This window comes from Anolis carolinensis, chromosome 2, assembly GCF_035594765.1.
Source record: "Anolis carolinensis isolate JA03-04 chromosome 2, rAnoCar3.1.pri, whole genome shotgun sequence".
Taxonomy (NCBI): domain Eukaryota; kingdom Metazoa; phylum Chordata; class Lepidosauria; order Squamata; family Dactyloidae; genus Anolis; species Anolis carolinensis.
In genome coordinates this window covers 130,512,988-130,540,445 of record NC_085842.1, presented here as the reverse complement: position 1 = coordinate 130,540,445, position 27,458 = coordinate 130,512,988, and the positions used below count along the sequence as shown (strand labels likewise).

At 41.1% G+C, this 27,458-nt stretch overlaps 1 protein-coding gene across 2 annotated transcripts; it reads left to right on the top strand.

Annotated features, from left to right (window-relative positions):
• The first annotated feature begins 546 nt into the window (after positions 1–546).
• p4hb (prolyl 4-hydroxylase subunit beta) lies at positions 547–22,274 on the top strand. Of its 2 annotated transcripts, none has more exons than XM_008104595.3 (11): positions 547–783; positions 3,649–3,855; positions 6,836–6,969; positions 7,405–7,542; positions 15,342–15,446; positions 15,669–15,794; positions 16,279–16,479; positions 18,099–18,219; positions 18,345–18,526; positions 18,884–18,970; positions 21,211–22,274. In XM_008104595.3, the coding sequence occupies exons 1-11, from the start codon at positions 636–638 to the stop codon at positions 21,298–21,300; spliced, it is 1,539 nt and encodes a 512-aa protein (XP_008102802.2). In that variant the 5' UTR covers positions 547–635; the 3' UTR covers positions 21,301–22,274. The 2 variants fall into 2 exon arrangements, with proteins under 2 accessions (XP_008102802.2, XP_003217370.2); XM_003217322.4 differs by having other exon boundaries at positions 549–783; positions 21,214–22,274.
• Positions 22,275–27,458: the final 5,184 nt, after the last annotated feature.

The window sequence follows — 27,458 nt, the reverse complement described above, 5'->3', positions numbered from 1 at the left end:
GTTTCCCAAAACAAAGCAGTAATGCCTTGTCCGTGTCCGCCGCCGCCTCCTCTCACCCCTCCTCCGTCGTTCCCTGGAAGCGCTTCCTCCTTGAGTTACGTTTCCGGGGCACACCACAGCCCACGGTCCAGTCAGAATCAAACACGAACCACGTCGGCCTGATAGGCTCAACCACGCATGCGCGGAACTAGGCGGGGCCTGCTTCGCGAATGCCACGTTCCAAAGCAAGTAGCAAGTGGGGGGGCGGGGCGAGGAAAATGATCGTCAATCCAAACCAATCAGAAGCAGCTAAACAGAGTTCTGAAAGCAGCCTTTCTAACCAATGGCAAAGTACCAAAGAGGCCAGCGTGGCCAATCAAAGCCGACGGAACAGAGGAAACTTTCCGGCTAGTTCGGAAGTGGAAGGAAAGGTGACGCGACCTTTCGCGCGGGCCAATCAGAGCGCGAAGAGGGCCCCAGGCGCTACTCCGGCTCAATGGGCGCCGGAGAGCAGGAGGGCGGGAACAGCCAATAGGAGGCGGTGGCAGAGACGGGAGAAAAGGGCGGGTTTATAAGCGGAGAGGCGGGGGAGAGGGTTCTCTTTCGCGGTGCCTTCGCCTGGTCCGGTCTCCGTGCTTCCCGTCGCCGCCATCGCCATGAAGACCGCTCCGCTCCTGGGCCTCCTCTTGCTGGGCCTGGCCTGCTCCGCCGCCGACTTCGAGGAGGACGAGGGCGTCCTGGTGCTGAAGACGGCCAACTTCGAGCAGGCGCTGGAGCAGTTCCCCAACATCCTGGTGGAGTTCTGTGAGTCGGAGCGGGAGAGAGAGGAAGGCTGGGGCCGGGAAGGGCGGGCGGGCGGCGTGCGTCCACACTGTGAAACCAGTGCACTTTGGTGTCTTGGGAGTTGTAGTTTCACAAGGCCTTCTCTACCGAAGAGTGCTGGGGCCTTGCCAAACGAATGATTCCATAGCATTGAGCCTTGCCAGCCAGAACGGCACTCATCCTCCAGTGCAGATGCACCCAAGAATGCCTTCCTCCCTTTAGCGGGCCTTTGAGGCGCGAGGAAACCGGTTCAGCCTCGGGCTGTGTGTCTGCAAGGGTGCAAGCCGCCCAAATTGAGGGGTGTGCCGCCTGGGTGATTGCCACTTGCGATTCTTCTTCGCCTTTTACACAGTGAATGGGAAAGGGCTCGGCAAGGCCTCCTTTTGTTCTCACAGCAGCCTGGGAAGTAATTATATATGTATATGTATACAGTATATTTATTTCTACCCTGCTACCATCTCCCCGAGGAGCCTCTGGTGGTGCAGCGGGTTAAACCGCTGAGCTGTTGAATTTGCTGACTGAAAGGTTGGTGGTTCAAATCCAGGGAGCAGGGTGAGCGCCTGTTGTTGGCCCCAACTTCTGCCAACCTAGCAGTTCGAAAGCATGCAAATTTGAGTAGATCCATAGGTACCGCTCCGGCAGGAAGGTAATGGCTCTCCATGCAGTCATGCTGGCCACATGACCTTGTCTACGGACAACGCTGGTGCTTAGAAATGGAGATGAGCACCAACTCTCCAGAGTCAGTCACAACTAGACTTAACATCAGGGAAAACCTTTACCTACCATCTTCCTGAAAGGACTCAGGGCGGCTAACAAAATACAGCGAAGTGCCACATATAGACAATACATGAATCTAAAACGATAAAGTCATAGAATTACAATCACTCACATACATCATTACAATGTAAAATATTAAAATTCATAAAATGCAGTTATAATAAGTTCATTCTTATACCCCGCCACCATCTCCCCAAAGGGACTTGGGGTGGCTTACGTATGGGACAGAATGTCCAGAAGATGTAAAAACAAAACAATCAGTGACAATAAAAACATGATAAAATAAAACCTAGTAAAATATAACAATCCAGATAAAAACGTAACTAAATAAAACATAAGAATGTAAAACAGCAGCATTGAAACTTCATCAAAACAATGCTCGGCAAAAACCAATAACCAGAAATGCTAAAATAGTGACTGGGCCTAGGATCCAGCAGGGATTAGGGTCTGCATCTCCCAACTATTTTGTGGAGGAATACTGAAGGCCTCAAAGGCCCAAGATAACTGTGTTGCTGAAGGCCATATTTGTGCAGTTCCCTAAGAGAGTCCTAAGAATCCTGACACCAGAGAGACTTGTACACAGATGTTCAGAGGTTGAAGAAGGCTTTTAAGCACCTGCTGCTTGAAAACATAGGAATGAAGTGGATTTGTTCTTTTTCACCATATCTATCTAAGGTGCATCTGCACTGCTGAATTGATGCAGTTGGGTACCAATTTAACTGCCATTTGTTTATTAATTATTATTTACCATATTTGCAGCCCGCCCTTGTCAACCCCAAGGGGGACTTGGAGCGGCCTCCCATATCAGCAACAATTCAGTGCCATTAAAGTAACATACTATTGGTAAACATCTACATTAAAACCAAAGAATTAAAACATCTAAAAACAGGTACACCAGTTATTAAAATCATGTAATCCAAAATGTAATTCAGGGCCATTCCAATTGCCATTGCACAGATTCTATGTTCATTTATTGCACTGAAGTTATTTTCCAAAAGCTTGGTCCCATAGCCATGTTTTAACTTCCTTTCTGAAGGCTAGAAGGGAAGGAGCTGATTGAATATCACTGGGGAGGGAGTTTCACAGCCAGGGGCCACCACTGAGAAGGCCCTGTCTCTCGTCCCCACCAATTGCGCCTGCGAAGGAGGTGGGACTGAGAGCAGGCCCTCCCCAGAAGCCATGACTCAGTGCTGTGGAATCATGGGAGTTGTTGGTTGGTGAGGCACTAAAGGCCTTGCAAAACTAAAACTCATATGATTCCATAATATTGCATGATGGCAGTAATAGTTGTGTCAAACTGTTAATTTTATGGTGCAGATGCACCCCGAGTTCCAGAATTCATGAAAAAGTTTTGCGTTTCTGAATACCTGACTTAAAATTTTGAGACATAATATTAATTTTATAGCCAGAACAAGTTGGGTGGTTGTACCTAAAGGTATGTAACTATGGTAATTTTCTACAGTTGCTATTACCTCTTTTTTAATGAGAATAGAGACAGGCTTTCTTTTTTCTGTCTGTTCTGAACTCCCACAATGTTTATTGCCAGTTAGCAAGCTCTTTTCCCTTGATAATGTAATCACGAAGTAGGTTAGGTAATCCAATCTCTTGTTGACTTAGCTCAGTGGTTCCCAACCTTTGGGCCTCCAGGTGTTTTGGACTTCAGCTCCCACAGTTCCTAACAGCTGGTAAGCTGGCAGGGATTTCTGGGAGTTGAAGTTCAAAACACATGGAGGCCCAAAGCTTGGAAACCACTGATTTAGAACAGGCATGGCAAACTTCAGCCCTCCAGGTATTTTGGATTTCAACTCCCACAATTCCTAAAAGCCGGTAAGCTAGCTGGGATTTCTAGCAGTTGAAGTTCAAAATAACTGGAGGGCCCAAGTTTGCCCATGCCTGCTCTGGAATAACTGGTTTGGAGTGCTGTTACTCTTACTTGCTCTCCAGAGCAATCTTCATGGAATGGTTTTTATACTGTACCTGCTTTTCTGTGGTTGGAAGTTGCAAAGATAATATCAGAGACAGCATGCAATGGCTTTGATGCTGAGTATTTCTGGTCTTTTTCTCCCACAGATGCACCATGGTGTGGCCACTGTAAAGCTCTGGCACCGGAGTATGTAAAGGCAGCAGCTAAACTGAAATCTGAGAACTCTGAAATCAGGCTGGCTAAGGTGGATGCCACAGAAGAGTCAGAACTTGCCCAGCAGTTTGGTGTGCGAGGATATCCCACTATTAAGTTTTTTAAGAACGGAGATAAATCTTCCCCGAAAGAATACACAGGTGAGGCATTAAAGGTTCAGGTAACAGACTTCTTTGAAGCGCTGCTTTCAGAGTGTAGAGCAAAAGATCCTAGCATTGTACATTCAGATACATTAAAAACAACTAGCACATCATTAATCAGTAAACAGTGTCACTTTATCCTCCCACATGGTAAACTGTTAGCAAATTAGTTTGAAACATTTACAATGGGGTAGACTTGTATCTTGACTGGGCAGTCTTCAGAAACAATTGCATGTACTGAATTTCTGACTCTAGCTACAGAACAGTTGTACAAAGCTTATCAATTATGCTGGCTTTCACTGAAAAACTAGAATTTGCCACTAGTTCACTAATCCTTCTGAACACTTTTGTAATATAAATTCTATCAGTTATAGTATGCAAGCAAATATTTTAATGTAATTTATATGAATTTTATTGCTAAAAGAAAAATTCACTGAAAACTATTTCCAAGAAAAACATTTGTCTTTTGAAAAAAGTATAGGTTTTCAAGTACATGTTCTTCAGTTCCTGGTTTCTATGATTTTGCATATTACAGGACATTTCTGTACATGGGGGGATCTAAAGCTACCTAGAGAGTAGGAAATTGGGCATAATCATTCTTCTCTAGTTCAGAACTAAGGAGGAGGATTAAATGATAGCTCTTGACCATACATTGTTTCTTGGAGGTGTCACATAGGCTTGGAAACCTGATATACATATGACTCCTAGTTACAAAAGGGAGTAAGACAACAGGAAATGAGAGAAAATCTACCCCTAGAAAGGGAAATTCACTTCACGAATTGTCATTGGAAAAGGTGTCTCCAGTGAAGCTTTATCCCCAATCCCTGTTTCCACGACAACCCAAATTTTTTAAATCCACTTGTCACAGGAACAGAAAGTTATGCAAAGGATTTGTCTAGACTGGGGTCCTCAAAGCTTTTAAGCAGAGGACTGGTCCACAATCCTTTAGACTGTTGAGGACTGTTGAAAAAAAATACAACCAAATTCTTATGCACACTGCACATGCCTTATTTGTAGAACAACAACAACAAAAGAACAATACAATATTTAAAAATAAAAACAATTTTAACCAACATAAACCTATCAGGATTTCAGTGGGAAATGTGGGCCTGCTTCTGGCCAATGAGATAGTCAAGTTAATTAGGATTGTTGTTGTTGTGTGCCTTCAATTCATTTCAGACTTTGGGCAAGCCTAAGTCTAAAACTGAGGGTGGGGGCCAGGTAAATGACCTTAGAGGGCCACATCTGGCCCACGGGCCTTAGTTTGTGGGCCCTGGTCTAGACAAGTGACTCCTATATTAACATGTGGAAACCTAAGTTAATGCATATAGGTCCTAGAATATTTAAATTTGTAAGTGTAAAACTTTTTATCTTATGTCTGTCTTCTTTCCTGTCCTCATATTCAAACAACATTGTTTCTCTAAAAAAATATTACCGTGATTCTTCTCTCTATCTCCATGAACAAAAACAAAGCCATACATTTTTTTAGCTGTTTCCTCTTTGATCATAAGTGCTTTGTATTTATTTATATTTTAAAATCAATTTTAAAATATTTTTTGTCTGGGAACTTTCTTCTGGAGTGCTTCTGTGGGGCTGCCACCTGTTTATTTAGGGAATACCCTTGAAATCCACCTTGGAGCATCTGCCAATAGCCACCGGATAGGCAAACTGGTGCCCAGCTGATGTTTGAGGCCACTGTCCCTCACAATCTGCAATCTTGTCATGTTAGTTCAGGTTATCTGTCCCTGCAGGTGTTCATCTCAGTTCCCTCTTCTAATAGAGCCATCGCAATGGCTCCACCAGACTAACCCGGGGGACCGATTCCAACAAGAGTTTTAGTTGGTTCACTTCTACCTTCAGGCACAGCTTTATTAAGGAAGCCATTGGCTCATAACTGATTGTAGAAGAAATGCATTTAATTTTTCTTTTTTATTGTATTTGAATTAGTTTAAAATGTTTTGAAGTTGGGCTTTTAATACCATTTGATAGTTTTTAAAAACTTTTAAATTAATATTTTAGTTGTACTTTTATTTATAATTTATTGTAAATTATTTTGGGTATCTTGCTGATAGAAACAATATACATTAAATAACTCACTATATGTGCACGCAACATGCAATATAATGTCCTTGTGTCTTTTAGTAGCTTCAAGAAGGACCTATATGCATCATAGAATTGTGGAGCTTAAAGAAATACCAAGTGGCATTTGGTCTAACCCCTGCCATTGCCTAAATCTATAGTTAAAGCATAATGCCAGGTGGTGAGCCAGGCTCAATTTGAAAAATTCCAGTAAAGGACAGTCCATTAGCTTCTGAAGTATAGTTGTCCCCCCACTTTTACTGAGGTTAGGGGGCAGAACCCTTGTGAAAGTGAAATATCTAGCCCCTTCTAAAGATATTCATTCACTTGAGGGTACTAGCAAGGGTCAGGTCCTTTTCTGTGTGATGGGGTGGAAATCATGTGTAATTGCCCTTTGGTCTCCAAACTGATTCTCTTTATTAAATAGGTGGCACAGTGAGCACTTAGGTTGAGGATTTCTTCCATTCCTGCTAACTTAGGTTTCTATTTGAAACACAGGCTTCATTTTAACAAGGTTATCAGCATATTTGTGGCACTTAAGCCAAAGTGTGAAGTTTGAGAAGACTTGTTGCCTTTATTTCTCACTGTAATACTCAATGAAATGTTTGTCTGGACCGATAATGTGGCCAAAGTCTAACTGTAATTAAGCCCGTTTCTTCAGGCTTCAGAGCAGCATGTTATAAAGAGTGAGTTATGTGGATTATGTTAGTAGTTTAACTCAGTAGCGCTCCTTGTGGCTCAACAGCACCTTCTGGTGGCACCTTGGCCTTGAGAAAGAAAGTTGTAGGCGTCTGCTTGTATGATAAATGTATAGATGACACTTTCCCCTCGCACAATCAGGCTAATTGCGCATATTTATAATGGAGGATATTATAATACGATTTTTAATTTGCTAATGAAGCTGGCAGGGAAGCGGATGACATTCTGAACTGGTTGAAGAAGCGCACAGGGCCAGCAGCCACTACACTGAAGGATGTTGCAGGAGCTGAAGAACTTGTGGAAGCCAATGAAGTTGCTGTGATTGGGTTCTTTAAGGTAATTTTTTTCTTTCAAGGGGGTGGGAAAATTTTTATTTTTTTCAGAGGCCACTTTCTTTGGGGAGGCATTGTGTTGTGGATTTTGTGTTGTAGCGATATGTGGGAGTGAGGTCATCAGTCTGCAGGGCCATCTTCCTTTTTTTTCCTTTCACCCCACCCCAAATGCTCATCAATTGTGGACAGGGGAGTGATTGCACTCCCTTGTGGCCTAAACTGATTTGTGCAGAGGCTGGAAGTATGTGAAATTAATCGGTGAGGCTTCTAATTGCTTTAGCTGATGGTTTTTTATTTTTCTATCTCTAAATGCAGCAGTCATATGAAGCTTAAACAAGTGCTAAACTCTGCTATCTATTTTCTTACTCTGTTTTGGCTCTTTGTACAGTTTTGGGCATGATGTGGAGTTTTTAAAAGGATCATTTTACTTCTCTATCAGGATGCAGAGTCTAATGCTGCCAAACAATTCTTGTTGGCAGCAGAGTCCATCGATGACATTCCTTTTGGGATTTCCTCCAGCAGCGATGTCTTTGCCAAATACCAGCTCAGCAAAGATGGGGTTGCTCTTTTTAAGAAGGTGAGTGCCTGAAAAAATTGCCGATCTGTGTTAAGTCAATCTGGCAGCCGTTGGCACTGCTTCTCCCACTGTTTTCCAGCCCACTTCTTTCCTTCTCTTTATATGTGTGTGGTAGGAAACTTGTAGCTGCTTCAACTATTTCACCCTGAGAAGCTTCTCATTCATTATAAGACCAGAGATGGGCAAAGTTTGCTGTTGCTTGACGGCAGCTCCAAGTGTTCCCAACTGGTTAGGCACAATAGGAGTTGCAGTCCTAAAATATTTGTAGGGCTACACTTAACTGTGCTGTTGATCCTCTTGTTCCCTTCAACGATGGTGCTTCTAGTAAGGTTGAACTATAGAGGGCGGTACTGGTTTTACCTTGGGGCTTTTTATAAACAGGCATTGCAGCTGATTAAGAGTAGCTTTATGAGCTGCAATAACGCTTGCGTTAATTCTAGTGAATTGTGACGTATTTTGTGCCCTCTTCATTGCGTTAATACTGGAAACTGAATGTTCTGGAAGGATTTTAAAAACCGAACAGGAAGATGCATTTTAAGAGCCTAGTCAGCATTGTTGACTGGCCTGTTCAGAGTTGAGAACTTGAGATGCTGCAGTAGAAAACTAAAAAATGAAGGGTTTGGCTGCTGTTACTCATGTTACAGAAATGCTTTCTCAGATTATAGTATCCCTGTTAGAAGAGAAGTCTCAGGAGTAGGAAATCTCTTTCGACTTCCCAGAATCTTAAGATAGCATGCCACGGGCTCTAAGATTTGCTGGGGAGGCCCTCCTCTTGATCCCACCTCCGTCTCAAGCACGGTTGTTGGGGACAAGAGAGAGGGCCTTCTCGGTGGTGGCCCCCAGGCTCTGGAACTCCCTCCCAAAGGAGATTAGATTAGCTCCCACCCTGGATTCCTTCCGGAAGAATCTGAAAACTTGGATGTTCACAGGTGCCTTTTCATAACTGATAATTGATTGTCCATGTGCTTTACCTAGGCCTTGGCCATTCCATGCACTTTATTACCGTTAGTCTTTCCCATCCCTAGTCACCGAAGAATACACATTTTCAAATTTCCATTCTCCTTAAAATGGCCTATGGTGCTTGTACAGAACTGAGGGTGACAGGGAATGGAATCCCTTTTGAATCCCTCCGCTTGCCACCAATATGTACAGAGGTGAGGTGTCTGACAGGAATGTGTGACAGAGATGGAATCCCTCTGACTATCTTCTTCTTCGCTGCCACCAATGGAGGAGACGTCAGGCAGATGGCACTGGTTCTTTTAAGCTTTCTCTATTTGCTCCACTTCAGATGTTGATGTTGCTTAACTTAATATAAGAGTATGACAGAGGCTTAGTTAGAATAAAATCAAAACAAGTTTATTGCAGGTACAGAGCTTGATGGTTTCATATAACTTGTTAAAGGCACTTCGCTTAATGGTTACAAACGGATATGAGGTGGTCAAACTTTCTCTGGATTACACTAAACCCTGATCCTCCTGGATCCACTGGGATTAATTTTCCCTAATCCACAGGCTCTATAAATGACCCTAGACAAGTCACCTAACTTGCCTAGTCTGGTCCAATTTAGATCTGACTCAAATTCTTCTATTTGAGCCAACCTGATTCTCCTCACAAGAATCAGATCCTCCACTGTGACTAGAAAATCACAGACTGTCTAAAATAATTCTCTTTATTTTAGACCTGACTCAAACTCTTCTATTTGAGCCACCCTGATTCTCTACACAAGAATCAGTTCCTTCACTGTGAATGGAAATCACAGACTGCCTTGGGTTTTTAAATATTCCCCCTTTTCCTTTCCAAACGGCGGTTGGCTCCGCCCCTGTTGCTAGGGTAACCTGTTCTAGCATTCTAAGATGGCTACCTTCCCCCACACATCATCAATTCAAATACTCACCATTTTAAACTTAGCCAAACCTGACTGTTCAAACAAAATCAAATACACATGTCATCTATAAACAAAATATAATCATACACTTCTTCACAGTGCTTGACTACGGATTGGGATTACTGCCTATGTTTTAAGTTATTTTAACTTTTGTGAGAAGTGTTATTATAATGTGATTTTATTGTGTTACTGTTTTTATTGATGTAATACTTTTTTGGGCTTGTCCCAATGTAAGCCGCCCCAAGTCCTTTGGGCAATGGAGCAGGGTATAACTGTTTTTGTTGTTGTTGTTATTATTATTATTATTATTATTATTATTATTATTGAGCAGTCTTCAGGTAATTGGTTCCAAAACTATTTGTGGTATCATTTTTGGGGAGGTTAACACAGTGCATTTATTTAATGGAAAAAACCAGCTGTACATGGATAAATATTACAAGATAACTTATCCCCCTTCTTTAGCTGAGAAGGGAGAGAATCTTGGCCTATATTGCAGCACATATTCCTTAGAGCAGGAGTGGGCAACTGCAAAGATGGCATGGGCCATTTTTCCTTTCTGTGCCTGCCTGTCACAGTAGTGATTTCAGTGCACCTGAAGTGATGTGATATCATTTCTAGCTGCCTTTTTTGTTTATTCTGGGAGAGGTGATAGGGTTAGTGGTAGCAAATTCTTGCCCTTTTAAGTTTGTTTGGGGTGTTTCACCCCAGCATCAGTCCAAAGGTGATTTTTTAATGGGAGAGACTTTGATGGGTTTTTATTGGTTTCGAGTAGTTTTTTCATGCAGTCCTTTGATTTGTAACCAGTGGGGGGAATGGCAGTTTCATTTCAGGTTTCATCTCAGACCAGAAAAAATATATTAACTTCTCACACCTTATTAATTAGCATGACAAAAGATTGTGTGTGTGAGTGAGAGAGAGAGAGAGCCCCTTATGTTGATTGCAAGCTTTGAACTTGGTTTCTGGAACTATTTTTGTACTTCCGCAAATAACAGGCTGTTTCTTTCAGCTGTGAGGAAGAACTATGTTTGATAGCTTTCTTGTCCCTGAGTACCTACTACTGTTTATGCATTATGGTTAGGGTTACAACCTCTTATGGGTGTATATACTTACACAAGCAGGTGTGAAGTTTTGGTTGCTGAGCAGGCTCTTTTCCCAGCTGCCTTTGTTCATTTAATGGCAGGCACATTCTGTGAATGGAAATGGAATCCCAACTTCTTCAGATTCACGTCTCCCCTATGCTTCAGTCAGGCTTTCAAGATGGTAGTATATCCAGTGAAATGTTTGGCACTTCATAAACTGCTTTAGATTCTGTTCAGGGGTTAGAGGAAGTATTATGGTCTTTATATCCCACCTTTCTGCCTCAAGGTGGCTAACACTCCACACTAGATACTCCAAGTAGCCTTTGTGATTAGCCAATTATCCATAGCTGTTCACAACCCTCTTATGAATGCTTTTGATATACACTGTCCTTTGCATCAGCCCCTGTTGTGCAAGTCTGGATTCTACCAAAGACCAGGTAAACAGGTTTCCTTTTGGCTTGATCCAGGCAAAAAGTCTTTGTTTCAAGGGCAGCCAGTACAGTTCTGCAGTTCTCACAATAAGCACCTAAACATTGATGTCAAATACATCTGAGGCTTTGAGTAACCAGGCATAATCAATGTTTTTAGAAGTCGTATTCCCTTCTGTCTAGGGCTGTTGTATGACACAAAATTTAAAAGCCTCCCAAATTGATTAAATGCTGGCAATCGGAGAGAAGCTCGAGAGATGTCCCTTCTGTTTTATATTCAGTTTGATGGTTTCAAAGAAATGCCATGGCAGCTTACTAATAATATCAGAACTGTTCCAAAAGAAGATACAATGTGCAAAAATAAATGGTGATCAAAAATAAATTTGATTCCGCAGTCTGATACCTGTCAAGTGGGTCTACTTAGGGCTGTTGTCATCTTGGTAGCCGCAGGCAGTATATCCAAGTGGGACCCCATTTTCCTCATTGAGGCTATCCATTCTTTTAATCTGCGGATGAGTTGTTTATTAAAGAGAGATACCTTCAGTCCAAAACAAAATGACCTCACACTGATAAGTGCAAATTATTATCATAGATCAGAATAATGTATTGAGTGTTTCAATGTAGCCCATGTGAACAAGCAGAGATGTAATCAAAGGAAGTAAAATTCTCAGGTATCCTAGAGGAAACATCTGTCTCTGATTAGCCTGCCTAGAACTTAGAGGAGCTAAGTTATTTTTTTTGAGATTAATGTTTTGTTTTAATTTACATATTACATATTCATAAATAACAGTGAATCAAATCTATATACATGTATATATGCATGAACCAGTACAATACTTCTTAACATCTATACAATATTCATGTTTGGTTATGTTCTCCCCTCCTCCCACCCCTCCCAATTTGGTGACTTCCCATCCCTTGGGTTGGAGACATTCATATATAATTCTGTTCTTCCTTCCAATTGTATCCTTTTTCTATTCTTCTTTCTGGCCTGCTAATTATTAATTTATTATTTGTAAATGCCCTACACAGATTATAATGGGTTAAATTATGAAGTCTTCTATAAAAACTTTTCCTTCTTTCTTTTTAATATAGTTTAGCAATGTTTTCCAGTCCTTGATAAAGCTTTTTGTGTGTTTTTTTAATTCATCATTGCTAATTTGTCCATTTCTGCTATTTTAAAGATTTTAACTGTCCATTCTTCTATTGTTAGGAGGTCTGCCTTCTTCCAGAACTGTGTGTATACTGTTCTTGTTGCTATGATCATGTAGTGTAATACTTTATAGTTTCGTGATTTTGTTTGGTTATTTGGCATTCTCAATAAAAATAATTTGGGCTCCAATTGTACATTTGAATGAAAAAATTCTTGCCGTGTTTTTTGTACAATGCCCCAGAAATCTCCTGCTTTTTTATAGGACCACCATATGCGGAAGAAAGTTCTTTACATTTCCAGCATTTGTTGTTTCTTCCCTTAGTATACATTTTAGATAGTTTTGCTGGGGTCAGGTACCATCTGTTCATCATTTTATAAAGAAATTCTCTTAAAATTGTAGTATCGAATTTTCTTTAAGCCAATAGTCCCCATTTTCCCCATTTATCTAGTTCTATGTTGTGCCCGACATTTTGTGCCCATTTAATCATACAACCCTTTATCAGTTCTGTTTCAATTTCCGTCTTCAGTACCATTTATAATCAAGTGAGGATCCTGACTGGCTTAAATTCGGGTCGGCTTATACTCGAGTATATAGGTAATCAGAGTTGAACAGTCTTATCTTATTAAAGTCTTATTATCTTAAATTAGTTTTATATAAATATTCAAAAACATTTAACCTACTGATGCCTCAATTAATGTAATTTTATTGGTATCTATTTTTATTTTGTGAAATTATCAGTAGCTGTTGCATTCCCCACCCTTGGCTTATACTTAAGTCAGTAAGTTTTCCCAGTTTTTTGTGGTAAAATTAGGTGCCTCGGCTTATATTCAGGTTGTCTTATACTCGAGTATATATAGTAATACTTTATATATTTTTCCAATAAGGTGTTCTTCATTAGTACACAGTTCTTTTTCAAATCCCATATTTTTACTGTCCAGTACAAATCTTCCTTTTTCATTTCCCTATATCTGTACCACTGTAGGTCCTGCATTCTTCAGTTTTAATCTGTATTTTTCATCTTCATGTTTTATTAAATCTCTGTAATCCAGTGTTGTTCTTCTTATCTAACTTGTAAGAAACTGATATTTGAATACAGTTTAATTTTGTACTTGTTCCTTAGTATGGCTCGTCTTATAAAATGGTGATTAAGGTCTGTGTGTACTTTTGCTTTTTGATATCATATATAGGCATGCCATCCGAAACATAGATCATGACCTTATAATTTTAACAGTCTCTTTTATTAAGATTAGCCCATCTTTCATCCAAACTAGTATGCATGTTTCGAAGTACAATTTCAGGTCTGGTAACCCCAGTCCTCCCCTTTGCTTTTCATCCTGCAGAACCTTGTTTTAATTCTAGACCTCTTGCCTTAAGGAGCTTGGCTATTTTTTGAACTATGAAAAATCTATCAAGAGTCAACATGTTTTTTTCTCAAACAAGGTTGGTTAAACTATAGCCCAGAGATTACATGCCACACTCTGCACAAGGCGCTCTGAAGTTCCCACTCTGATACCAGTCCATGTCAAATGGCAAACCAGAAGTCTCTTGAGGTTGTGATTTTACCATTTAAATGCAATATCCTCTTTCCTAGGACTGTTTAGGAATAGGAAGTTGCCAGATACCATTTGTCTTTGGGAGGGTAAGAATAATTTCCTCTCACTGGGTTAGGATGTGGCCCAGCACGTCCTAGGCCATAGTAAAAATGGCACACAGAAATGCTATAGGTCCACACCATTCTTTAAAATGGATGTTGATTCTGCACCTTATGGAAGTGACACTCATGAGGTTTCTGACAGTTTCCACTGTTACATAGGCTGAAATAACAACATGCATAATAATTTGTGTAGCATTTCTAGAAGTTGCCATCATTTACACATACATTAGTTGTGATAATAGTCCTGAAAGAGATATTATTTATATGTGTGTGTGTGTGTGTGTGTGTGTGTGTGTGTGTGAGAGAGAGAGAGAGAGAGAGAGAGAGAGAGAGAGAGAGAGAGAGAGCCATGGCCTCTGTAAAATGAGTTTTAAATCAAGACTATATGGCCCCCAGCACTATCTAGCCATAACACATTTGCTGCCTAATTTGCCTTTTGTTTCTTGACTTCTGAAGTTTTAATAATACTAGGAATAGATCTTGTGGTTAGTTTTTCAAAAAAGGTGTTCTATGTCATCCATCTATGTGTGCTTGCTCTGAAGTACTACTGGTAGGAGTCCACACAGTGAAGTCAGAGCTTTTCCTTCCTTGTCTCATACGTTGAAGAAGCTTGTGCTGATGTTGCCTTCTCCCGAAAACATTTTGAGAACCTGCAGTGTGATAAGTGTTGCTCTGCAATAAAATCATTCTGACAGTGGAGTTATAATCTGTTTCTATTTCACAAACAATAGCCCTGTAGAGGTGTGTTGCCCTTTGTATAAAGTGCTGTTTATTTAGTGAATTCATAGTGTGGCTTGCAGCCTAATGGAAGTTTTCCTTTTTAATAGGTCTGGTGACCAGACTTATTAGACTCACTGCTCACTAGAATACAGATGCCAGTGTTCACAGTTCTGAGATTTGCAGAAGAGTCCTGAGTGTTTGCTTAAGACATTCTTGTGTGTTGACGAAGGCTCATTTGAGAACATGCGTGTGTGCATATCGCTGTCCCAATTTGTGCCAAACTTCATCCTCCTTGGTACTCAATTTACTCCTCTTGAAATTTAGATCTAGCTTGTTAGTAAGATGATAGCTTTGGTTAAGATGCCACCCTGGATTTTAAAAAGAATTTTGTGCCTTGCCTGCAATGTGAAATGTGCACTCCTAGGCCTGGAAGGGAGTGATGGCACAGGAGTCCTGCAGACATAATCCTTTTTTTCTAGTGTTTTTTAAAAAATGTTCCAAGAACAGTTGTACAGTGATCTATATACATTTTACAGATTGGACAGCTTCATGTTTATCTTACACATTTCTGAAACCTAAGTGAGGAGCTAGACAGGGTACTTTAGCCCATAACACCTTCTTAAACCATTGGTAACCCTCCCCAGGCATGCTTCTAGTTTCTGCAATCTATCTTCTGTGTTAGCTAGCATTTCATTGCAAGCATGAGAGGTAGATACCTAATGAATGCTTGGGTCTTCAGGAAACAGTGCAGTAGCATGTCTTGATCTCTAGAAGTATGGCAAGTGCTTAACCTGTCCATGCATTGCTGTTTTTCAGTACAAAGTAGGATTTTATTGAACTGGAAGTCCATGGGTTTGATTAGATTTGTCTTTCCTGCAGTTTGATGAAGGCCGTAACAACTTTGATGGGGAGATAACAAAGGAGAACCTGTTGAACTTCATCAAATCAAACCAGTTGCCCTTGGTGATTGAATTTACTGAACAGGTATGGAAGTGACTCACCAGACAAAATTGTGTGATCAGGATGGTAGAACTGGGCTGGTGACATGGCCTGTATCTTGGCAAATCTGTGCTCTTTGTTGGGACTAGTGAGCTCAAGTGGTATACCACGGGGCAAACAGGAAATAGAAAGACGAGTGCACAGAAGCATAGATTACAAGGTTCCTTCCAGGGCTCTTCCAGTAATGCATCTTTTTTTTTTGTCCAGACTGCACCCAAAATCTTTGGAGGAGAGATCAAAACTCACATCCTTCTGTTCCTACCCAAGAGTGATACAGACTACCAACAAAAACTGGATAACTTCAAAAAAGCTGCAGAGAGCTTCAAAGGGAAGGTGAGGAGCAAAAAGTGACTGCCCATTTTATTTTTCTTGTGCCTGTTGCCTGGACAAATGTGGAACAAGTGCACACAACTATCCCTGCCACATTTTATGTTTTTATTTTAGTGTTTAGTATAGACAGCTGTGACTTCCAGCAAAAAGTTGCCATGTGGAGTGACTCACTGATCTACGTAGGCATCTGTGCCCCTTTTCCAGGATAGTGTTTTGCTGTCTCCCTCCTGGCCCTGCCCAACTGTCAGAACTTCTTGAATTCCTTGAGTTTTTTGTTGATAAGTTTCACAAATGTTGTCTTCTAAATGTTTCTTGAACTTGTACAAAGATTGGGTCTACTCAAATCTGGTATTTACTATTTTTCATGTAAATAGTACAGTTTTAGTTATTTGAGGACTTGGGTAGCTCTTAAGAGCATTTACACTGTCGTACACATTTTTCTTTAATGCCTGCCTTCCTTCCTTTTGTTTCCCCTCTTTCCCCCCAGATTTTGTTTATCTTTATAGACAGTGACCACACTGATAACCAGAGGATCTTGGAGTTCTTTGGCCTGAAGAAAGAGGAGTGCCCTGCCATACGCCTCATTACTCTTGAGGAAGAAATGACTAAGTATAAACCTGAGTCGGATGAACTGACTCCAGAAAACATCAGGGATTTCTGCAACAAGTTCCTGGAGGGCAAAGTTAAGGTAATGGGTTCTTTAAATGGGGTTTTAGGGTTTTACAAGCCTGTGAGGTGATTCCAGCTCCACATATGGCATAAAACCTAAGTATTGTCACGTGGTGGGAATCCTTTCAAGATAGCTTTGCAGCACGCCCAACAGCATAGTATTTAGAGCTTCATGCTGAGAGACCCAAAGGGCAAAGTCAGTGGGGCATGGTGCCAGTATGTAAATAGCTTTAATGTGCTGATAAAGTGAGCTCGAATCAGAGAGCTCTTCATGGAACTGAGATGGTGTTTCCAGTCCAAGAGCTGCATTTATCCTATTGGTATGTAGAAGAGGCAACATGGCCTCGGCCTCACGTTGCACGAGCATTTGGAGGCCCTCCATTTTAGTGTGGAGAAGACAACAGCAGCTGTGCAAAGATGGATATTACTTTCATCAATTGTCACATCTACAGCCATTTTCTCAACTCCGCCTTGTTCTCGCTTTCTTTTCATCACTACGTTTCTTCTTACAGAAAGTGTCACCCTTTTGAGAAATGGAATGCATTTTCTTCAATTAGCAGTAAACATAGGACTGAGGAATTGTAAGAGTAGTTCACATATGGAGCAAATACCCAAGGGAAATAGCTTTAGCAAGTTTTCTGGGGAACTCTGTTGTCAATTCTGGCATCCTCTAATATTATACGCTACAATTCCCATCAGTCCCAGTTACAATGGCCGTTGACCAGGAATGTTGGTAGTAGTAGTAGCTCAGGTGGAGACCCCGGTGGCACAGTGGGTTAAATCCTTGTGCCGGCAGGACTGATGACTTGAAGGTTGGGTTGTTGACCTGAAGGTTGCTGGTCTGAATCCAACTCGGGGAGAGCACGAATGAGCTCCCTCTGTCACCTCCAGGTCCATGTGGGGACATGTGGGAAAGACGCTTCCCACAAGGATGGTAGAAACATCAAAACATCCGGGCGTCCCCTGGGTAATGTCCTTGCAGACGGCCAATTCGATCACACCAGAAGTGATTACAGTCTCTCAAGTTGCTCCTGACACAAAAAAAGTAGCTGAGGTCTTCTGGAGGAACCCACAGTGATAAAAAGTTGTCTACGCCAGAGCTGGGCAAAGTGTTTTCCACAGCCCTTTTATGATTAAGCTAAACCTTTAGATAAAAATGGATGGAATGCAGCCCTTCCGATACTTTTGGATTACACCATAGCCAGTAATGCTAAGAGTTGCAGTCAGACATCTTGATAATTGCACTTTGTCCACCACCGGTTGAAAGGGCCTTTCTAATCTAAAAATGCTCAGTGGGGCGCCTCCTTTGCTCTTTTCTATAGAAAGTCTTGGAAGTGGTCTTGTACTTGCCTCAGTTTCTTTCTTGTGCATTCCTTCAGTCTTGCTTCCTGGACTGTAGCAGTTTTTGTATGCATGGCCCTCCTCTTTGTAAAATTCAGCTTTCAACCTTCAGGTAATGGCCTGAACATGAGTGGTTCAGGGTTGACCTTGAGAGAGGAAGTCTATATTAATCTCCCTTTTTATAGCCCACAGTCTGTCAGTTGTTTGGGGCTGTCTTGGAACAGTGGGGTGGGGTTTTCCTGTTGGCACATTCCAGGCTATAGCTCTCATGCTGCTTCTCTGGCCTGTCTGTTTCAGCCCCATCTGATGAGCCAAGAGATTTCTGATGACTGGGATAAACAACCTGTCAGAGTTCTGGTTGGGAAGAACTTTGAGGATGTGGCTTTTGATGAGACTAAGAATGTCTTTGTCGAATTCTGTAAGTATTTCCGTGACAGCGGTGGTCTTCAAAGGAACTTTTCTCCAACTTTGCCAGGAAATGGAATGTAGGATTGGCTCTTGTTAAGTAGATACTGAATTGACTTGTCGCCTTCTGACCTGCAGATGCTCCCTGGTGTGGCCACTGCAAACAATTGGCTCCCATTTGGGATAAACTCGGGGAGACTTACAAGGACCATGAAAACATTATCATAGCCAAGATGGATTCTACAGCCAATGAGGTTGAGGCAGTAAAGGTCCACAGCTTCCCTACTCTCAAGTTTTTCCCTGCTGGTCCTGGCAGAACGGTGAGAGGGCAAAAGATTTCTTGCAACATTTCTGTTGGACATGAAGGTTTTAGAATATGAGGGGTGGGGAAAATGCTGCCTCCCAAACATTCCTTGCAGGAGGGGTTGAGTTCTAGGGAGCGGGGATGTGATGGTTTTGTAGGAGGTTAGAGTGGGGTAGATTGCTTAGTGGGCTGTTCATGTTTGGGCTGTTCTTTCCTCATAGCAATCACATGTGTCTAGTGACTGGTTGCTCATATGGGCATGGTGAATTTTCCAATCCCTTTTGCTTCGCTGTTCAGAGAGCAAATTCTTCAGTTGCTAAGATTCTGCACTGCTCTTTTAAGTGCTAACTTGCTTGCTACTTTGCCTTTGTAGGTTGTAGACTACAATGGTGAGAGGACACTGGAGGGCTTCAAGAAATTCCTGGAAAGTGGTGGAAAAGATGGTGGCGTAGACGAAGATGTGAGTATCTGAAATTGGGGCCATGGACTCCTTTGGGGCTGCATTACGTGTGCAGTTCCAGGGTAGGGTTTGGATGTGATCCCAGAGGAAGGGGAAATTCTGTCTGTCGAATCTACTTATGGCTCCTTGTGACAGCCGAGAATGCTGCTTCCATAGCAACTTGTACACAAAGCACAGCTGGGTATATCCAGATTGTGGTGGTAATGGTGTTCCTAAATAGCTGCCATTCCATGTGAACTAGCTGGGCCACATAAACTGCAGTAGTCGGCACAAATCGCCATTGCCTGTCAAAAGCCGCATCATTCCAAGATAATCACAAATGTTCAAGAAACACTGTTTACATTTCTCTCAGACTTGACCGAACTATCTGTAGCTCTCATGGGATGAACCCTCACTAGGCTGGATTAGTCTCCAGCACTGGATACCAGGTTTGCATGCCCTCCTAAGTCAGTTTTCTTTCAGCATGTGCTGCAGTTCTTGGCTTGTTCTCTTGCTGTTAGCCGTTGTCATTGGTAATGCCATGAGCTCTGTGCAGTGTTGTTGGTTTTATTTCACAGTCCAACAGGAACGGTAGGTGAACCTAAATACACATGCCAACATCCCAGCTGGGATCTCTGTGTCTTCAAGGCTGTAGTTTTATCAGTTATGTCAGCCAGAATAAAGAATTGATTATCTTTCCTTACCCACATCTGTGCATTGCTGAAAACTCTGCAATGGCTTCTGCGTTGTGAGACTAAGCACTCCTAGAATGGGCTAGTGACCATATTGGCTGGGAGATTCTGGGAAGAGTTGTTTTTAAAAAGTAGCTTCTCGTGGTTTTTCTAACTTGAACATGATCTTGGGTGAAAATCTGTGCACATCACTTCTAAGCCTGCAATTGTTGTTAGAGCCACCTGATTTTTACAGTGAATTAGTTTTATCTGTTTCTGGTTGTCCTTATGTCTCTGCACTGGTTTTTGTGATTCAAGAGTAAATTTGCTTTGCTGCCCAAGGTATTTTTGATAGCCAGGTTTACTGTTTGTACTGTTTGTTTTCAGGCATCAGATAGTGTACTAACATGTAACTGAGATATAGCAGAATGGTGTTGTCTGGCTTAGTTTTGTTTCAGACAGTTTTATTTTGTTCAGCCCTATAAAACATGGAGATTCCAATTTGATTTGTCAGGCATAAAGATATGCACGCACGCACATATATAGCCAGATGTATACAAGTGGATTCATGTGTTCATGTAATTAGGTTGAAGTTAGTAAATGTAGACATTCATGCATGGATAAAGTTCTCCTGACCCTGAAGAGCTGGCTGACATTCATCGATTGTTTAATCAAAAGGATCATATGTGGTTTGTTGTAAGTGGTTGCAAGTCTTCTCATACATTTTCTTTGTTAGCCAATTCTACAGCCCTTTGCTAAATAGTATAACATGCACTTAAACAAAAATATATTGGTATTTTGTGCAGCAAAAAATAATAACTATTACAAACAGCTAGTTATATCTGCAGTACAGAGTACTGCCTTACTGTCATTCCAAAATTAATCTTTGTATACTTTGCTTGTATTTATCACCTTGAGGAAGGACTGGTATGGTTTTCAGGCAGAGCTTTCTTTGGAATGAACATGAATGTGGCTTGTTGTGCATTTCCTCCCATAAACAGGTCTTGCTCCTTCTCTGGGAGCTACAAGAACCATAGGTGATTAACTTAAAATGTTACATAGGGTACTTAATGTTATAGGATCAAAGTATTGAAACAGTTACCTCAATCCAGGCACTTTCCTCAGTTTTGCACCTGACTATTTTCATATTTGTAGACATTTATGGTTTGATATGTCTTTAGAGGCTACTGGTAATGCTTTCAGTCATCTGAGTTTGATGCTATCCCTACTTATTCATTAACTGTTTTTGATCCAGACAAGTAGTTTTTGGAGTTTTTATGTAGGGAAAATGGGAAGCCAACTAGCCTAAATGTTAATTTTTGGCTGAAAGTCCTCTTTTGCCTGGTTTGTCATAATGCTTCAAGACTGTAATTAACTGTTTGCGTAGCTATTTTTGTCCAGAACATGTTTTGTAAAAGCACACATTCTTTCTTGGCCTGCATATGTTGAAACCGAGGCTCGGTCTCTGAAAGTAACTTCAGTTTTTGAACTTAAGCTAGATAAATTAGTTAGCATGCCAGTAAAGCTAATAGCAGAGCAAAGAAACTGTCTGTTTGACTCTTAACTGACATTTTAATCTTTTCTTCTAAGCAGGATCTGGAAGATCTAGAGGATATGGAAGAGCCAGATGCTGAAGGGGAGGAAGAGGAGGATGCTACACTTAAAAAAGATGAACTGTAAAGTTGAGTCCAATCTGCATATTCCCCCAGACACTACACTGTGGCTGCCTGCTCATGCAGTCAAGCAAATTCAGAAATAAATTCAATCCAGAAGACTGCTGCTGGCTGAAGAATACAGGGAATGGTCAAAAGTAACCTTTCATCCTAACTTCTCTGTCAAATTGATTGTTCTAGTCTTTTTTTATTTTATTTTGGAAATGGGACCGGACCGGCCAGGTAGCCTACCCTACAGGGGACTTTGTTTTCTTCATGTATACACTGTGATGTACATTTTCTTTTCCTGCAGTGTTCTGTGATCTGGGTAAAAGCAGGTTGACATGGCAATGTGTCTTGTTGCCTAATCTGGGAGCTTTGCTAGTAACGTCTCCTTCAAACTTTAGTCACACTTGCTGAAATGTCATGAGCTGCTGTTGGCCCAGCAGGGTCTTGGTTATTCTGTCTCAGCTGTTCTCTGTTCTCGTTTGAGGGGCCATTCCAACATCAAGGCCAGTCCTAAGTTGACCACCATAGTGCCCAGGGAAAGGAAAATGCATGAGCGGGGTGGGGTAAGTCCTCTTAACTCACTGCATAGTCTTGCTTCCCCTTTATGACTGAACAAAGTATCTCTATTCCAAAGATCAGGAAGAGTCGGGAGACTTGCTACTGAGGAAGAAGGACTCCATTGCTCCTTCTCCTAAGGCAAACGTTTGATTCATGCCACTACCCTGCCCCCTGAATAAACATAAGATTTGCTCACATATTGCTTTGTGAATGAGTTTCCCAGGTATTTACAGAGCTGTTTGGAAAATAGATGCCAGAATGCAACAAAAAGGACACTCGGTAACTAGAATTCTTGTTTTTGTGGGGGGTACTTGAGAGCCAAGGAGTGCTATGGGGAGGGAAACGTGTTTCAGCAGACTTGGGATTAGTTTTGGGCATCCATGATGCAAAAAGAAATGGAACTCATTGGCCAAATAAAAGTTGATTTTAATACTATTCTGTTTCTGACTGCTTTGTTTTGATTCTTTTAAGAGAGAACTTTTTAAGGGGCTAATCCTTGAGCCATTGGCTACCGTGGGAATGGTACCAGTCACTGGTAGTCTTTGGAAAAATATTTTCCTCTACATCAGATATCTTGTAAAAGCACTGCTTTAAAGAGGGTACTTGACACAAATCTGGAAGGCTGCACATAAAATTAGAATTTTCTTTGGTACAACCTTTCTTAAAATGTCTTAAAAATACAGAATCTTAATTCATCTTAACCTATGAGTGTGTGGGTTTACATCCAATGTCACACTGATGATGAACAGCCAGTGGAATGGAGTTGTTCCCCTGACATTTAAGTCCCCCACATCTTCCAGAAAACAAGCTTGAATTTGAGAATCTTAAAACTTGAGTCCTTTGGTTTGCATGTTGTGAATATAGAATGTGAATGTGACAGTGTTAGTCCAATATCAGTTGCTTGCATCACACTGGCGAATATATGTAGACAGATAAAATCTGCAAGATATTACAACATGGAACAATAAGTAAAACAGGATGCATACAGGTTACAGAAATCAGACTGAGCTTTTGAAGACTTTACCCATCCATAGTAAATATTTAGTCTGTCCTACAAGTTCTCTGTTTACATGGAATTGTAATAGAGAAGCATTCAAATTCCCCATAATGTCTTTGGTGGATACTGGGCATCCCTTTAGATGTGGACTGCCACTCCCAGCACTCTTAGCCTGTAAAGGCAATGCTTGGGATTTGGACATAGACAATATCTGAAGGATAATACTCTCACCCAGGTGTAGATCAAGATTTTAAACCACATCAGAAAATATCTTTCAGGAAAGCTTCAGAGGTAATGAACTCTGCTATTTAGATATAGTTTCATGTAATTGATGGACTGGTCTTGGGAGAAGCACTTAATTTTTAAAAGGGCAAGGGTGAGCTGCATGGTATGTTGGGCCCAGGATATTTAGGAATTTCTCCCTCATGGCCAACACATTGATTTGTGTGCTGCCTAAGAAGACTCCAGAGTGCTGACGCAACGGCGCATCCGAATGGTGAGTCTCCTGTAAATTGAGCTCTGGCTCTGCATCATCTGAACTCCACCACCTACGTATGTGGAAGCCAAGCAATGTGGCATGATTCATCAGGTGTTACATAATTTGGCTTTTATACGTCATGGGGAGGGTAAGAATCTATGCTATATTTTGACGTCCACAAATCTGATGAAATTTTAGCAGTCTGGCATCTGAGATTTTGTTAGATAATCACATTTTAAGCAGATCTTTGGCTCTCTGAATTTGTTCATCTATATTTTAAAGATAGTAACTTCAAAGACGCTGAATCCTATACTAAATGGGTTTATTCCCCATCCATTAGCAGTTGTGGCATATGATATAGTGTCAAGTACACTAAACTAGAACACTTGTGGGTTCAAATCTGAGCTTGGGCCAGTCAGACTTTGAAATGAAATGCTGTCAACACCCTGAGCTCCCCTTAAGAAGTATGAGTAAAAAGGCAATTGAACAAAGTATATGCAGCCTTACTAATAAGGTACAGAGTCTGAATTATGAGGCAAGAATAGTAGCTGCCAAACCTGAATTGCTGTGATTGTTCAGTGTTCCTTCCAACCAGAAAATTTTCCCCTCAAAGTCTGAAATAAACCAAAAATTGCAACCAGTGTGACTGGATGCTTGGGTGTGGACAGTAAGAACTACTTATTCCACTTTTAAATCATGCAGAACTTCAATTCCCAGTATACTCTGGCTTGTGGGACTTTCAATTCTACAACTGGAGGTCTCATTGCTACTTTAGGTCTCATCACTACTTTAGGAATTCATACTGCTTGGGGGTACAATTATTGATATGGGATGTCAAAATGCAAAGGAAGCCATATTAGTTCATAATGTGTTTCTAGTTAGGCAATACCGTTGTTAATGTGAATACAAATGCCGAATTCTCCAGAACTCTTAATCAGGTAATACTGAGTCCCCTTCTACACTGCCATATAAAATCCAGATTTTCTGCTTTGAACTGGATTGTATGGCAGAGTATGTTTATATAATCCAGTTCAAATAAGATAATGTGGATTATTTGCTTTGATAATCTGGATTATATGGCAGAAGAGGCCTGAGTAATTCCAGGAGTGGAGAGATAATGTGTGAAATCCAAAAAGCACTGGCTTGATATAGGCAAAGTTGGATATTCAGTCACTGTCTTAACAAGGAGTAATGGCAGAAAATGTGGACAGATTAGGTTACAATTCAGCCTGTGACTTCTACCAGCCCTAGCATTGGAGCTTGTATCTTGAAGATGATAGTGAATTTTAGAGCACATGCTATGGAGAACCTAAGAGTCTGGAATTTAAGCAAGACCAGTCATGGTTAGCACTTGGATGGGAGACTGTCAGTGAATACCATGTGCTGTAGGTTATATTTCAGAGGCAGGAATTGGCAAAACCATTTCTGAGTATTCTTGAAATTAAAGGGGTCTCCATAAATCAACAGGAAACTTGAAGGGACATTCACACACACTCTATAAGAAGTCTACCCACTAAGTGTTAGTACTTGTTAATTAGTGGTACTTAGAAGGGTTCTCAGTTGTCTGTGGAAGTGATACCACAGCTTTACTGAGGTGGTCTGAGATATGGTAGAATTACAGCAAAAGCGGGATACAATTCTGTATTCTGGGGCTTACATGTGTTTTTCATAGTTTTTCCAAGAGCAGGCTTCCATACATTTATGGCCTATAGGTCCCGTCACACTTATACACCTTAGCCACTGTGTGAATTTTTCGGAGCAATAGTCAAAATCATCCAGAGGGCTACTCTTGCCCATTCCTTCCCCTACACCTGTCATGCTGAAAAGTGTTAATTGCCTTCTGTCAATGAGAGACCTTCAACTCACCTTATCATCCACAGTCCTGCACAGGTCTTGCAAACTCAGGGCTATGGCTTCCTTGATTTTATTTTTTTGTGTCAGGAGCAACTTGAGAAACTGCAACTCACTTCTGGTATGAGAGAATTGGCCGTCTGCAAGGACATTGCCAAGGGGACGCCTGGATGTTTTACCATCCTGTGGGAGGTTTCTCTCATGTCCCCACATGAGAAGCTGGAGCTGACAGATGGGAGCTCACCCCAATTCCCGGATGCGAACCACCAACCTTTTGGTCATCAGTCCGGCCGGCACAAGGGTTTAACCCATTGCACCACTGGGGGCTCCTTCCTTGATTAATTCTCCCCATTTGTAGTGGAGTCTTTTTTCCCCTACTCAATTTAACATTCATAAGCATTATCATCTAAATATTACTCCTACTCCTGTTTTTGTCAGCTACAAAATGCCTTGAGTTCATAGTATCTTTTCATCTCCCACAGTTTAGAATGATAGTTGTAATCTAACACATCTGGGGAAAGCTGAATTGAGGAAGCCAATAGTATAAAATAGGCAGTATTTGGCTTGAATAGAACAGAGAGAGAAATAAGACTGGGTTGTTGTATGTCTTTCGGGCTGTGTGGCCATGTTCCAGAAGTATTCTCTCCTGACGTTTTGCCCACATCTATGGCAGGCATCCTCAGAGGTTGTGAGGTATGGTATGGTATTCATACCTCACAACCTCTGAGGATGCCTGCCATAGATGTGGGCAAAACGTCAGGAGAGAATACTTCTGGAACATGGCCACACAGCCCGAAAGACATACAACAACCCTGTGATCCCGGCCATGAAAGCCTTAGACAACACAGAAAAAAGACTCCTTGTCCAGCCTACCATGAAACCATACTGCTATAGGTTGAGTTTCCTTTATCTGGAATTCCAAAACCTAAAAATACTAAAAAAATCATCAGCATGGGAGTTGAGGAAAAAATACCTTTGTCTTCTGATGGCTCAATGTGCACAAACTTTGTTTAATGCACAAGATAATTATAAATATTGTTTCAAAAAGTACATTCAAGCTATAAAAGTACATTCAAGTGTTGTCCTAAATGCTTATTTGTTAAGATGTAATTTTAGCAATGTGATATCTAATGTGGTGTACTCACTATTATTTTATGTTATTGTTTAATATGTTTTATTTGATTTATATCATTTTTGGTTGTACTTTACAACATTTAATTGTTGCCACTAATTGGTGTGAACCGCCCTGAATCCCCAAAGTGAGATAGGGAAGAATATAATTAAAATTATTATTATTATTATTATTATTATTATTATTATTATTATTATTATTATTGACACAACAACGTTGTATGACACAGCAAACAAGATAGATATGCTGGATTTCGTTTCACAAAACCACAAGTCGAACACTTCCCAAGTGTCTAGGACTGTGTGATGTATTTTCGGATGATGCGTGCAGATCCCAGCAGGGTGGCCTTTTGCAGTTGGCAGATCGTAATTTTGTCAATGTCTATTGTTTCCAAATGCCAGCTGAGATCTTTTGGCACAGCACCCAGTGTGCCCATCACCACCGGGACCACCTGCACTGGTTTCTGCCAGAGTCTTTGAAGTTCAATCTTGAGGTCCTGATAGCGGCCGAGTTTTTCCTGTTGTTTTTCATCAATGCGACTGTCACCTGGGATGGCAACATCAATGATCCAAACCTTGTTCTTTTCCACAACTGTGATGTCTGGTGTGTTGTGTTCCAGAACTTTGTCAGTCTGGATTCGGAAGTCCCACAGTATCTTTGCGTGTTCATTTTCCACGACCTTTGCTGGTTTGTGATCCCACCAGTTCTTTGCTGCTGGCAGGTGGTACTTGAGGCATAAGTTCCAATGGATCATTTGGGCCACACAGTTGTGCCTCTGTTTGTAGTCTGTCTGTGCAATTTTCTTACAGCAGCTGAGGATATGATCAATGGTTTCGTCAGTTTCCTTGCACAGCCTGCATTTTGGGTCATCAGCTGATTTTTCGATCTTGGCCTTAATTGCATTTGTTCTGATGGCTTGCTCATCATCATATTATAAATAATAATAATAATAATAATAATAATAATAATAATAATAATAATTATTATTATTATTATTATTATTATTATTATTATTATTTATAAGGTGCATATGACAGGGAGCTCTGGCGTGGATTGGTCCATGAGGTCACAAAGAGTCAGAGACGACTAAACGACTGAGCAGCAGCATGAAATATAAATGAAGTTCGTGTTTAGCTTTAGTCCCATCTCAAAGATATCTCA

Coding starts and splice junctions, on each gene's coding strand:
- p4hb (XM_008104595.3), top strand. CDS start 636: ATGAAGACCGCTCCGCTCCTGGGCCTCCTCTTGCTGGGCCTGGCCTGC. Junction 6,970..7,404: donor CTGTGATTGGGTTCTTTAAG/GTAATTTTTTTC, acceptor CTTCTCTATCAG/GATGCAGAGTCTAATGCTGC. Junction 18,220..18,344: donor GAATGTCTTTGTCGAATTCT/GTAAGTATTTCC, acceptor TCTGACCTGCAG/ATGCTCCCTGGTGTGGCCAC.